At 42.7% G+C, this 15,045-nt stretch overlaps 1 protein-coding gene across 3 annotated transcripts in view; it reads left to right on the forward strand.

Moving 5' to 3' along the window:
• Positions 1 to 15,045, forward strand: part of hip1 (huntingtin interacting protein 1) — a 205,782-nt gene that overhangs the window by 71,411 nt on the left and 119,326 nt on the right. For all 3 annotated transcript variants that reach the window (XM_033046044.1, XM_033046043.1, XM_033046045.1), the window contains exon 2: positions 13,531 to 13,594. In XM_033046044.1, the coding sequence (XP_032901935.1) occupies positions 13,531 to 13,594 (64 nt within the window). The remainder of the gene's footprint in view (positions 1 to 13,530; positions 13,595 to 15,045) is intronic.

A 15,045-nucleotide genomic window follows, 5' to 3' on the forward strand; every position in this document is an offset into this window, starting at 1 on the left:
CGTTGGGGCAGATGTATCCACCATGCAATGGTGCAAATCACCCTCCGGATCAGAGCTATGTTGTGTCCACTGAAGGAGAGAAATCTGTGTAGCGATATCTGGAATAATTTTCAGTTTTCTCCACCCAGAGCTTAAAGCAGGCACTACCACGTCTTCTACTGCAGGATCTTTAGATGCAGAGTAGAACTCCTGTAAAGCATTTTAACTCCAATTCCATAAAATAAATATGCTGGACTTGTGTTACTGACTTTCCCCAAACCAGGCATCCTTGTGATCTTGTATGGTATTCCTAAATAATTGCTAATTATGTGCAATTCTGTTGTACCACATCCACAATAAATTTGATTCTTTAAACTTGCTCAAACAAAATTGTTAACAGCTGGTTCGGAGTGGCTTTGATCAATTTGTGTGGTCAACCCGAGGTAATGTGGTTGTGCCTGGTGACATTTGTTCAGTCTTCTGTGGGTTTTTTAAATGTCAGGTGTTGCAGGACTGCCCTCTATGTAAGAAAATACTGCTTTCAAACTATGAATTAGTTGTATTTATTGTTCCTTTGTGCAAAACTACGATGATTTTGTCATTTTTATTGCTTTATGTTTCGGGTGAGTGAGCGAGATCGTGCTTTTGTGTTGTGTGCAGACCAGCGTTTCGTTCGTGGCCCGGGTCTCCGGAGCTGCATGCTTTGAGTCGCTGCTGGGCCGTCCCCGTCCCCTCCCGGGTGTCCCGTTCCTGTCCGGCTAGCGAGGCGCCGGCGGACCCGGACTTGCAGCCGGCGCAGTGGGCTCTGGCTCCAGCTCGGGCTCTGCTCCGGCTCCTGGGCGGGCCATTCCCCGGCGGGCCGGGACCTCTCTCCTGGTCCAGTGGCTGTCGGTTGGCCCCCCTCGGTGCCGGTGGGCGTTGAGCGCCGGTCATCGGTGGGGATGCACACGGGGTGCTGCGGTTGCACGGCGGGTCAGGCAACTTCTCTGGGGAAGGGTCTCGATCCGAAAGGTCACCCACTCCTTTTCTCTGGGGATGCTGCCTGTCCAGCCGAGTTGCGGCAGTGCTTTGTGTGTATCCCCGTTGATGGCTGATGCTCGACTTTCGGCGGTGCCGGGAGGGTTGGCTGGCTGCCGCTGGGTGGGGCGGGGGGAATGGCTGGTAGTCCCCGTCCTGTTGGGGGCGGGTTCCTCAGGAGTTGGAGCAGAGTTGGGCTGGAGTAGGCGCTTCTTCTCTGCGCTGGTGGTGGGCCTGGGGCCGCTGGTCGCCCCGGATGTCTCCGACTGCCCCCGGGGCGGGGATGGGACACTCGGGTGGGACACACACACACACACACACACACACACACCCTGTCTCCCTCTCTTGCTATTACACACCCCGCTCTCAGATTAAATATATTTTTGCACATAAATAATGAATAAAGATAAGATTTTATACGGCCAGCGCTTCCTTCGCTTTTTCATTGTGGTGAATGACCGTTGACAAATCATATGATTCCTTGCGTTTTTCAGAATACTGAACTTGCTTATTACGCATGCTTATGATTTGCACAGCCTGACATTTTTGTAAAATGCACACATCTCTCTTTATTCCCTCTCCAGGGTAACACTTCTTATTGAAGGAAGTTGGAGTACAGGTTAAATTTTGTTTTTGGTTTCCTGTCTGCAGTTTAGTATGTGATATTCAGGAGTGCTGCTTCCATATACTTCCTCCCAGTCCGTGCCTTATCAGTCTAGGAGCAAACTAATTGGAATGCTTTTAGCCTAATCTCATCTCAGATTACTCCAAATTCACATGAATTAAAATGAGTGATTCAGGCCTTCTGATCTTTGCCGGTGTTTATGTTTCACATCGCATCCTCCCACCAATGTGTATTTATCCCTATTGGCGCAATAGTCTGTGCCAAATGCACAGGAATTTCATGGCATTTATTTGGAAAACTAGACTAAGTGCAGACCCATTGGGTATGCCTCCCCAACGCAACATCCCACCACACACCCGTTCTCCCAACGCAACCGTTCCTCCAACGCAATATTCCACCACTCACGCATAGCCCCCAACTGCACAGGCATGGCTCATTTCACCTCACCTCCCATCACTCCCACCCCCTCCTCTTCACCCTCCCTCTTCTTTCCCCTCTCCTCCTTCCCTACCCCAATCCCTACCTCATCGCTCCCACCTTCTCCTTTCCCCAACCCTCAATCACTCCCTTGCTCCCTCCATAACTCCTCTCCCCTCCCTACCCCTTCCTAACCCTCCTCACCTCCCCCACTTTGCCCCCTCTCTATTCCTACCCCCTCCTCTCCCTCAATCCCCCCACTCTCCCTCCTCACATCCCCAGGACCTTTCCCCTCTACTCCTTCCCTCCCCCAATCCCTCCCTCACTTCTCCCTCCCTCTCCTTTCCCCCACCCTCAGTCACTCTCTCCCTCCCTCCATAAAAAGCAGCATCTGCAGTTCCTTCCTCCACAGGTCATTCATTGTTTGCTGTGGTTTAGATCCCGTTGACTTGACGATTGGACCAGTTTGCAGCGTGTGTGTGTGTGTGTGTGTGTTACTCAAATTCCGCAAAACTGCTCGGCCACCCTGCAACCCAACTCTCCCTCCCTCTGCCCACTCCGGCTCGGCCGCCACTCAGCCTGTCCCGACCGCCCGCTGCTGCCACTCGGCCCGTCCCTGCCCACCCGCCCGCTGCTGCTGCTCGGCCCATCCCCGCCCACCCGCCTGCCTGTCTGCTCGCTGCCAGGCCGGGCCAGGCCGTGGGAGCGGATGGAGTCAGTGTTTGTCACGGTGGGCACCACGAGTTTCGATGAACTGGTGGAGGAGATCTCCGAGAGTTACCGCGGCGGTGGTGGAGGAGACTTACGGTCGCAGCCATTCACCCGGGGAGAGGAGGGATAGAGAGGGAACAAACTCGTACCATGGGACAGAGCTATAACTTACCTGTTAAAGATCTGGGACCATACTGGAGCTCCCAGTGGGAAATCATGCTGACAACACCTGATATCAGGATTATTTATGTATTGCTGGAGCTGTGCAGTAGGAGCACAATAATAGCCCTGTCCCACGGTACGAGTTCATTCCAAGTGCTTTCCCGAGTTTAAAAAACATCAAACACGTGGTAAGCACGGAGAATAAACATCTCTTAGCGGTTCGTAACGCTAACGGCAGGTACTCGGGAAGACTCGCTAACAGCAGGTAAGCACGGGAAGACTCTGGGCAAACTCGGGAGAGCTCTTGGAATGAAGTCGTACCGTGGGACAGGGCTTTTACTGTTACGTCACGTCTGACTGCTGTGACTTCTTGAAAAAAAGTGTCATAGACTTTGGGTGATGAAGTTGGCAGGTTTTTAATCTTGGCATCAAAAGCTGCCTTTGAGAATTCATTTTTGGGATCTGCACGTGCATCATCAGATTTTCCAATCTTTTTAAATGAATCAAAGTTTTCCAATGGATACTGTCGTGTGTTGGACATGTAGAAACTGAAGGTTCGCCATTCACTTTCTGTCGCTCGGAGGGCAGCCTGTGGCTAAGAAACAATATCAAGTGAGGAGCGGTGCCTTCTGGAAAAGGAGAGGAAAAGTGCAAATTACTTATGTATTCGAGTAATTTTAATTTACACGGTGGTGACGGTAGTGGTTTGGCTAAGTAAGTCTGCAGTTGACAGAATGGTCTAATAATTTTCAAAATTACATGTAATTTGAATTGACAGCATGCTGCAATTTTAAATGCATTAATTTCATTTCGTTTTGCTGTTTTCTCATCTGGGGCATGCAATCTCAGTGTTATTAGTGGATGTCAATTTATTTGGTTGTTAAAATGCTGACATTTTTAAAATGTTAAATGGAGAGATAGGAATTTAAATCACTGCATCTTCGCTGCCAGTTGAGTCTAGATTTCTCATTTCTCTTTGCTGACTTGAATGGTCTGATGCACGGTGGAAGATGAGAAGGGGCAATTGGCTAACATACCCTTTTGGCAAAGGAGGGATATCTAATGTTACAACTAAAGGCTACATAGGGCAGAGATAGATATATTCTTGATTAGTATGGGTGTCAGGGGATAAGGGAAGAAGGCAGGAGAATGGGGTTAGGAGGGTGAGATAGATCAGCCACGTTGAATGGCGGAGCAGACTTGATGGGCTGAATGGCCTATTTTTGCTCCTATCACTTATGACCTTTTGATCTGCATCCTTTATGCTTTTTTACCTCGCAGTGGCTCCTGTCTACAGAGAACATTCTTCTTTAGGCACATGAACGATATGTGGATGAAATTATAGAACGGGGTGATGCTATGAAGCGTAAGGGCATACTTTATCCCTTCCAGTCACTGTATCAGATTTTATATTGGACACAAAAGTGATTTTGAGGAATATCTAGAAGAAGAAAATATTGAAATGGAACAGAATTTCATTACTTTATACCTTGGCAGTGAAGGTGAATTCACTGTCATGAGAGAATCCAGAATGGTATGAATGCAGATATTTCAGACAATTGTAAGGCAAAGAATGAGGATACGAAGTGTGAAGATTATGAAATAATTTTGAAATGAAAATGTTCATTCTAGTATCGCCTTGCTGAAAAAAAACCCCATACAGATTAGCAGCACTGGATTTATGCTGCAATTAGATTCTGGATGTGATCGAACTTGCAGAGGGTAAAACATGGGAGATATCTCGGAGTAAGTTGGAATGGTCAGGTCTTAAGGCAACAGCCATAGCTGAATGTTTCCATCACATATTAGCTGAGACAGGCATGAAGTATGGCAGTGCAGTAAAAGTTGTATATTCACTGAAACTACAACATCATTTTAGGTACTAGATTCGTGGTAGGAAAGGTTTAAAAGTATATGGGCCAAATGCAGACATGTGGGGCTAGCGTAGATGAGGCATCTTAGTCGACATGGATAAGGTGGGTCAAAGGACCTTGCTTCCATCCTGTATGACTCTGACTTAATGACCTATCTGCTTCTGGGGCAGTGAAGACAGTAATAGAGATAAAGTAAGAAGAAAACATTATACACTCATTATAAATTACCAAGCAGGATTTTATGTTGAAGTGGGAAAAAGCGTAGTGAATTAATTTGATCCAAACAAAGAAATTGCGATGAGGATGCAACATCCTGAGAACCAGGAAATTCACGGTGACCGAGGTATGTGATTTATTGGACTGATATTGAAGCAAGCATTTTTGGATTGCTTTTGTTACCACTGAATTTCCTGTTCCACTCGTGCTGTTCCTGCTGTGTTGAACATATGAGATATAGACAGCAGGAATGCCTTGCATCCAAAATTGATTTCGAACAAATGCCAGATGTTGTCATCGCTGGAAAGCTCAAGCTTATTGTTTTGTCAGCATACGGGTGCCTTGTGGTGCTGGTTTTGGAACCGTATAATTGCAATGTTCCTTTGGCCACATCGTAAAGCCACCAGCAGGTCACGAGGAGGCCAGTCGCTGAAGAGTGACAGAGGAATTTAACCCTCAATTCCAGCCTTCCTGAAGAAGAATCACATCCATGAGAGACATTGTTCTTGGACTCCACAGTACCATTTACTAATTGGTAAATGTTCCAAGCAGCTTGTTCCTTTTGCTCACTGTTTGTTCACAAACATGTTTCCAGCTGCATCTGCCCTCAGTGCAAAAGGGATTTAGAGAGAACAGTTCCAATATTGCACAGCATAGGACTGACCCAAGTTCAATCTCTGCTGTGTGTAATCGCCTTCACCATACAGATAGGAAAGGGAATGATTTGACATAATCTTGTTTGCCATTTAAGTATTCAAGAGGATATTCAGCTTGGGCATGGTTTACTTTTCAGCAAACATTCTGTTGGGTAAATTTCACCCGGGTGGTTATCTGGATAGCCTACTAACATAGAAAGGCTAGAATTGGAGGGAATTAAGTTGCTCTATCAATGTTCAAACAGTGCCCGACCTCTGACCTCCTGCTGGCTTTACAAGTTGGGCAAAGGAACTGGCATAAAAAAGAAATTGGAAATCCTTAGCAGGCCCATCAGCATAAGTGGAGAGAGAGAAAACGGTCAACGTTTCAGATCAGTGTTCTTGTATCATTGTCGGAAAGTGTTTCAGTTGCAAAGGATAAGGGGAGGAGTCAAGAAAATACATGATAAGATGAGGAGAGGAAAGGTTGAATGACCAAAATAGTCACAGCATAAAGGAAAATAGGATGGTAATGGTACGTGAAGAAGTCTCTTGTGGCTCCTGATGGTTAGAAAAAGGGCAGCAGAATCAGTATTTGAAATTACTGAGAGACGCTGGATGCCATAAAGTATGGGGAAAAAATAATATTTGGGGATTATCTAACAGCCCAGAAGGAGGCCATTTGGCCCCATCTGGTCTATGTTGACCCTCATGGGAGCAATCCCGTTAATTCCATTACCCTTCCCCATATTGCCATATACTGCTGCAAATTATTCTTTCTCACATATGCATGCCAGCCTCCCTTTGATTCGTTTTGCTGAAGCCAACACTAAGGTATAAATTGAAGTAACTAGTTACCGACCAGAATATCTTTGGAGTGTGGGGGATAAGCAATATGTCCAGGAGAAATGCACAGTCATTGAGAGAAAATGCAAGCTTCACACAGTACCCAAGATCGAGATTGAATCCGAGAGCAAACATTATTGAGCAACCCTGCTTTCTTGGATAGATGCCTGTATTGTAATTTTGCTGCAGCAACTTGTCTAGAGTTGTAGCTCATCCAGAAAAAAAATCGACATGACATTTGGGTTGTTGAGAGGACTTATACCGTGATAGGTCCAAAGATCTCAGATCTTTTTGATCCCATACTGATTAAATTGTAACGGCTGAAGGTGGGCTTGTGTGCCACAGGGTACTTTGGGATCAATGGATCCTTACGTTGGACATGTGGCTAAATATGGTTTCAAATACTTCACTCATGCATTTTGTGCTTCTTGTGGTGTTGGGGAGGGAGATGGTCGTAAGTTCGCTATGACATCGGGGAAGGCCATTCAACTCATTATGTCATCCAAACAGCAATCCCATTGATTGTTTACCCTGTTATTTGTTAGCCCATAGCACTGCAAATCATTATCGTTAGTGACTGTACAATCCACTTTTAAAAGCTTAATTGTCTCTGGTTCTCTCAACCTTGCAAACAGATTTACAGATCATATTTTCTCGATGCCTCAGGTCCTCCAATCTCTTGACCAGAAATTTAAAACTGCACCACCCCTCTGTCATTCCTAAAAATTGATTTTTCACATCAACAAAGGACACAAAGCAATCACAACTGTGGAAGTAGACAATTAGTTCCAACATTTGAACAGCCAGTAGACAGAAAACCATTAGCAACCAGCAAACATAAGGAAACAAGCCAATTTAACTGCTGAAGTTGTTTCAGACTCTATCTTTATGTGAACTTGCTATCTGTTGTTCAAATAACATTGCCAATTTTATATACTCAGAATGAAATTCACATCTAAATAATTGTAAGTGTGTCCAGAAGTTTTGGAAGATAACAAGAAACTGGCAATAGAAATTGACATTTTGGCAGGTAGAACAGAAATTAATGCATTATAAATAAATGCCAATGTCTTTTCATTGGGTTAAGGTCTGCTAATATGAGACTGCAGTTGCAGGAATTTTGAGCAAAAAATCCCAAGTGCTGGAGGAACTCAGTGGGTCAGACACCACCTGATGGGAATGGACAGACAAAGTTTCTGTCTGGACCCTTCTTCAGACTGATGGATTAGAGGGTAGAAGGCTTGAAAGGAGAGGTAGGGTTGAGGCATAGCCAGGTAAGTGACATACAGGCGGATACAGGTGAGGAGGGGGTGTGATTTGCTTATGGGCTGAGTAAACGACAAAGGCGAGATCCTTCTTCAGACTAGACCCGAAATGTCACCTATTCCTTTTCTCCAGAGATGCTGTCTGATCCGCTAAGTTACTCCAGCTTTATGTGTCTATCTTCGGTTTAAACCAGCATCTGCAGTTCTTTCCGACACATCTTTCCAAACACGATAGCCCTTGTGATGAAACTACTCCTACAATGCTGTCGGGTGCAGAGTTTTATAATTGGCAGCCAACAGTTGGACAATGTGGTGGTGTTCCCCTGTTTATGGAATTGACTGGCACTCTATCCAATCATTACATTCACCCCTCTACCACCGGCTCAGTGTTTGCAGCGTGTACCTTCTACAAAATATAGTGTCATTACTGTGGTGTTTTCAGGAAGTGCAGTCTTTTGCAGTACCCTGGCAGCCACAGTGTTCTTCCACCTGTTCATTTGTGTTTCTGATGATTCGTTGACCCTGAAGATATTGACAGTGGGAAGTTTAGTGAAGGTGATATCATTGAATATCAAGGGTAGGTAGTTCTATCCTGTAATTTAAAACGTAAATGGATAAGTGTACCAAAAAGCTATTTGCAGCTTTCACTATCCCTTTGTTTTCCTGGATCTTTGCCCTATTGTCTATCACGGGAAGGGTCATTACATGGGTCCTCTTTTTACCACCTTGATCAGTGGTCAAAGTGGGAATTTCATCTATCAAGAAATGGAATGGAGATCTTAAATGTAGTCTTAACTAGAGAAAAAAGTGGGATGTTTTATAGACCATGAAATGTTGCTTGTCATCAATAAAATGAAATATGGTAAATTTAATAAAACATAGTTCGGTGACCAATAAATATTTTATTACAGTCTATTTCCAGATGGACTTTTTTCCCTATGCCATTTTTTAATTAAAACTAATTGGATCTCCTGATATTTATACTGTACAATGAGTGAACCCCTTCCAGCTTTGTCAGCCAACACCATTAAGTTTCTAAGATGTCCTCTCTCCAAACTTGTCTGTCTTCTGCTGAAAGACCACTTCACAGTGGGCTGCAGGTTCTTCTTGTGCAAGAACAGCCAATTAATCCAATTTTAATATTTTCACACAAGCCTAAACCATGCAAAGATGACTAGAGGATTGATAAGATGAGAGAAACAAATATAATTGTGACGGTTCACTATTTCAGGATAGTTGAAATGGTTATTTTTTTAATTCTTTTGTAGGATTCAGCATTGATGGCATGACCAAAAGCTATGGTCCATTACTAATTACTGTACAGAAGCTGGCAATGAACTACTTGAATTGCTGGAGTTATTTATGAGAGTTATTTCTGCAATGTGCTGAAGGAAGATGTTCCACAAGTTATATTGAAGCACCTTCTATATCTTTCCATGACAGCTTGATGTGTGACTCACAGGAACTCATAGCCAGTGGTATACCCTTCAGTTGCCAGACTTTGTCCTGCCCCCACCTCTCTTCCAGTTTTTTCTATCCACAATCAGTCTGAAGAAATGTCTGGATCTGAATTGTCACCCGTCCATGTTCTCTAGAGATGCTTCTTGACACGCTCAGTTACTCCAGCATTTGTTTTATTTTTTGGTATACCAGCATCTGCAGTTCCATGGCAGCTGGCTTTGCCCATCTGATGTCCATTTGATGTATTCAATTTGGGAGTTAATGTTGATGAAGTTGTGGTGAGTTAAAGTAGTGTATTTTGCACTTGGTACGGACTGCAACAAGAGAGCATTGGCGTTGAAGTGATTAAAATGGTGAATGGTGTATCTGTAAAGTGGACAGTTGTATCCAGAATGCTTTTGTGTTGGTTGACGATTATTGGAGCTGCACTCAGCTGTGGAAATATAGAGTATTCCATCATTCACCTAATTAAGCCTTTAAATAGTGGAAAGGCTTTCGAAAGTGAATTTGAGTATGAAACCTTAACCTGCAGTAGTAGCGACAACATTTGCATTGATCCGGATAAGTTTTGGACAGTAGTGGAGAATTAAATCACGCATTGTTGAAGAAGATCTCGTACAGATGGTTGGATTCACTAAGAAATGGTCACTGCTTGGTGTAAATGTTATGGCTATTTATCAACCAATTGCTGAATATTGTTCAGATGTAGGACATGTGACCTTGGATGACTACATTATCTAAGTGGCTGTAAATGAAAGTGACTGTTGAGAAATGATAAGTGAACATTTTCACTTGTGACTTTATGACTGAGTGAAGATTGTTAATGAAGTTTAAAAGATGTTTTGTTCTATTGCTGAAATTACCCTCTGACCCCATGCATCTTAGTTTGTCAGGTGTAACTTCATCATTGGAGAATTTCTCATTTAATTCCCAATTCTTCAGTTGTACATAGGCTCCTGGATGCTAACAGACAAATGCTTTATTGATGCCAAGGGCAATCACTTTCATCATTTCTTTTATGCTTCAGATCTTTGCGCATTGCTTTAGTGATGTTTAAAGCTAAATTTCCTCACAAGACCAAACCATGCCTGAACTATTTTTTAATTCCTGTTCTAACCCCTGGTTTGTGCTGTTTACCCAAGACTAAAGTGAAATACATTAAACACTGGAAATCTGAAAAGGATAGAAGATGCCGGAAATACTCAGCAGCTCAAATAACATTTGTTGAGAGAGGTCAATTTGACATTTCGAATGGATAACCTTCTGTCAGCATGAAATCAGTAATAACCTCCTCCAAGTGATCTCGCAGTTGATACACACCTATTGTGTGGGCAGCCAAACATCACCCTTCCTTTCTCTATTGCAAAGGGACGTTGACAATCAGGATAGTTCTGCTGTATTGACAGTAATCCTCAGTGTTCATGGTATTTGTTGCTTTATTGAAGTTGGCATCACAAAACATATTACAGTGCAGCCCAATCTATTAACCTGTTACTCAATAAAGCATGTTTAAAGGCATTACTCAATAAGGCATGATCAGCCTTGATCATATTGAATGGCGGTGCAGGCTCGAAGGGCCGAATGGCCTACTCCTGCACCTAATTTCTATGTTTCTATGTTTCTAAAGAATATTTTTGGCTTGCTGGGTGGAGTGGAAGCTAGGTCACCTTATGCCATGTAAAATTGTCTAGTTCTTCACAATTGTCCTCGCCATTGTACCGATTGTTGGTTTCTGGTGTCAAATTCCTTGACACTGTTCTTCAACAATTTAACTCAAATAATTTAATTTGTCTTTGCCTTATTAATGGTCCATTATTTTGTGCCGGTGAAGAGAAATAGTTTGTTATTGTCTTGAATGCTGAAAGACTGTGATCATTCTATATACTCACTGATAGTTGTAGCCTGTCGTTCGCTTGGATCAACAAGTCGGCCCCAGTGTGAACACAGTTCACATCACTCGACACAGGTGGTTGAAGGAGGAGGGGAGGGCGGTGGATGTACCTGGCCCTCATAGGATTTCCGTATAAAGCCCTGGTGACATTGCTCGCTTGTGTCCTTGTTGCAGTGGGGAATAGCATCATACCTGCCATGCACCCTCAAGAAACACTCAAGCACCACTGAGAAATGTCAAAATGTTTCAATGCCAATCATCTTGGAAGAGGCAGAAGTCTGAAAAATTCAATCAAATATTATTTTTAAATTAGGGCGGCTTCTGCCTTCATTCAATTGTTTCCCCAACAAACAGCCTTGTTAGCTGGCCTTTTGGGCAAACAATTATATAGGCACCATTCGCCAAATTTGCTCGCACCCTTGGTAACCCAGACAAAGCCAGAGATGTTTACTTTTCCTGGGGTCATCCTGTTTCATAGGCCTCTCACTGTTGAGACATTCACTTGCACCAAAATTGTTACTGGAGTTGGATAACTGAATGGTGGAGGCTGCCAGCCAAAGGGTGGGAAATTCCAACTGGGGTCAGGGTGAGGAATGTGCTTTCATATGCAATGGTAATGTGGAATGTGGTCAGTTTGGTGCTTCATGGGCTATTTATACCCGGCCCTTTGCGGGCAGAGATGGTTGGTTTTGACACGTACTTTGACCATGCTACATTCTGATAAGACGGAGTTATATGAGCCATGATATGAACAGTGAAAAGATTGGGAAGTTGGATATATAATTTGGAATGAACTACAACATACAACAAATTGCAACACAAGCGCATTTTGCACACAGTACTGGCTAAGTGTATTTAGTGGTCTGCATGCAGTTGCTTTTTCAGTTGCGGCCTTTCATCGCCAGCGTTGATGAGGGGATTGAGCTGTTTACATATCAACATGCAGTCATTGCTTTGTGATCAATGTCACTGATTCTCAAGTGTTATTTTGCATAGAAAATAATTTCGGCAGCCTGGTTTTTATCCAAAGGCTTGGATTACTTCTGATGACATTTGAAATTAAATAGTTTATACCGCAAAGGTTTACTCTCAGCTTAATTTATGTTTGTATTTCTGCAGACGTTTTCAACACTGCAGGCTATTTTGAAGCCATTTATTGAAAAGATTTTAATGTATCTATTTCTCTTGCCACTTCATTGGCACAATTTGTGTCAGCACTCTGCTTATTGATGAGGCGCCTTGACAGGATGCAGCTTTTAATCTTGTTTTACCCACTTTGAGCTGTATGTTATTAGTCCAAGTTACAATGGTAATTCGCTAACATGTATCCTAACCACTCTTGAGCAGTTTGTACCTTAAGTGCTCATTTCCTTCCCCATAATGAACAGGAATTAATGCAGTCAACAGCTTCTGTTTAGTATATCTCTTTCCCTCACCTGCTCAAATGCTTGTAGCTTTTGCCACAGTTCCTGGTCAGATATGCAGTTCCATAAACTCCATCCAAGACATTGTTTTGATTGCAGCGACAAGAAAGACATGGTTAAACCTGCTGAGCAGCCTGGTATTTGTAATGTAATCAGGATGGCGTAGCCCTATACTTACTCTTTTGGCAAGCAAAAGTGCATAAAGGAGACATTGGCCATTTTCTATAGTAGTTCTATTCATTCCATTGAAGCACTGCGTCCAGACTTTCTACCACCAGGATGCGGAGAGTATAACTGATAAGTAATAATCAGATAGCTGGATTATGCACCTCAGTTCACAAGGATTACTAACTTTACTAAATGAGCAGAGGCATGAAGTCTTCATGTGAGATCATTATTTTGGTGAATTTGAATCATAGAGTTTAAGAAGCTATTCCTTATAGCTCATGGTGCAAAGATGAGGGTATACAAATTTAACATGGGCAAGGGAAAGTGTGAGTGCATATTTAGACAGTGGTACCTGGAACTTGCTGCTGCAAAGGTGGTGAAAGTGGCAACTTCCATAATGGATATAAATCTAAATCGATAGCCCTTTGAATGAAATAAACTTTATTTCAGAAAAATGTCCTTCAGGGACATTGCGGGGAAACGGGAGTGTATGGATTGCTCTACAAAGAGCTGTAAAAACTCGATGGGCCAAACACTGCTGTAATGATTGCATGACTGTATGACAGATTTAAATAAAACATTGCAATAACACCTGCATTTTTTATTCAGATGATATTGGAAATGCTCAACTAATTAAATAATATTATGAAAAGAGAAAATAGAGTTGATGTTTCAGACCCTTGATTTTCCATCAGGCCCAATGACAGATCAACCCAAAGAATTAATGGTCTCATTTGTTCTCATTTCTAGCATCCATGTTGTTCTGCTGGTCTATTTTTTGAAATTATTTTACTGGTATTCATTCCTTGAGAAAGATTTGATCTCTTTTTATTTTGCAGAACGTCAGCATCAATAAGGCCATTAACGCACAGGAAGTTGCTGTGAAGGAAAAACATGCCAGAAATATCCTTTCTTTTGGGTGGAGTTGGAGAGAGCACAAAACGAACCCTTATTCGGACTGTGCTTGTTTCCCATTGACTGGGCTGTGTGAGTGTACGGACTGTGGTTTCCTGATTCTCCTTCAGATGTTTTCAATGTGTTGATGCTGGGAGGCGAGATTTTCTGGATTACACTCCACATACTTAGACATATTAGCCAGTGTGGAAACTGAGTGCAGTATTTACAGGTGCATTACAGATTTGTGTGGTTACTGCCTTACATGGGAACAGTGTTTGCCTCTGCTTTTTGACTAGACTTTGGCATACCACCATGCCGTTCAAAGCCGGGAATGTTGTGTTTTGTTTTCTCTTCTCCCATGTATGTATAATTTGCCTTTGGTCTATGGTTCCTTGCCCAAAGGTATAATTATTCTGTATGATATCATGCCTACATTTTTATATATAACCCCTACATTCTCTGGCAATAATCCATAGGTGGTGAGCAGGTTAGAACTCAGCTATTTTTATTCTTAATATATAATATATTCTTAATATAAATTTCCCCCCATCCATGCAAATGTTTATTTTTGAGAAGCCAAGGAATTTTAATTCTGACTAGGATTAGAAAATGTACATTTTATGTCTACCTTCAATTTCAAGCAGCATCTGCAGTTCTTTTCTCCAGAAAAGGAACATCAGCAGGTTAGTGAAGAGTGCGTCTTTGAGTCTGTTTTGGTATCTTGAAATTTTGTTAATTAAACTACAATTTACTTTTCAGGTAGTAGATACTCATTCTGGCTGATCACATGGCTCAGATTGTATTTAAATATCACATGCTGCTACAGTGCCCTCCATAATGTTTGGGAAAAAGACCCAACATTTATTTATTTGCCTCTGTACTCCACGATTTGAGATGTAATAGCAAAAAAATCACATGTGGTTAAAGTGCACATTGTCAGTTTTTATCAAAGACCATTTTTATACATTTTGGTTTCACCATGTAGAAATTACAGCTGGGTTTATACATAGTCGTCGTCCCCCCCCTCCGTCCCCCCATTCCCCCCCCTCCGTCCCCCCCCCCAATTTCAGAGCACTATAATGTTTGGGACACATGGCTTCACAGGCGTTTTTAATTGCTCAGGTGTGTTTAATTGCCTCCTTAATGCAGGTATAAGAGAGCTCTCAGCACATGGTATTTCCTCCAGTCTTTCCATCACCTTTGGAAACTTTTATTGCTGTTTATTAACATGAGGACCAAAGTTGTGCCAATGAAAATCAAAGAAGCCATTATGAGACTGAGAAACAAGAATAAAACTGTTAGATACATCAGCCAAACCTTAGGCTTACCAAAGTCAACTGTTTGGAACATCATTAAGAAGAAAGAGAGCACCGGTGAGCTTACTAATCGCAAAGGGACTGCCAGGCCAAGAAGACCTCCACAGCTGGTGACAAAATAATTCTCTCTACAATAAAGAA

The sequence above is a fragment of the Amblyraja radiata genome, chromosome 28 (genome assembly GCF_010909765.2).
Source record: "Amblyraja radiata isolate CabotCenter1 chromosome 28, sAmbRad1.1.pri, whole genome shotgun sequence".
Taxonomy (NCBI): domain Eukaryota; kingdom Metazoa; phylum Chordata; class Chondrichthyes; order Rajiformes; family Rajidae; genus Amblyraja; species Amblyraja radiata.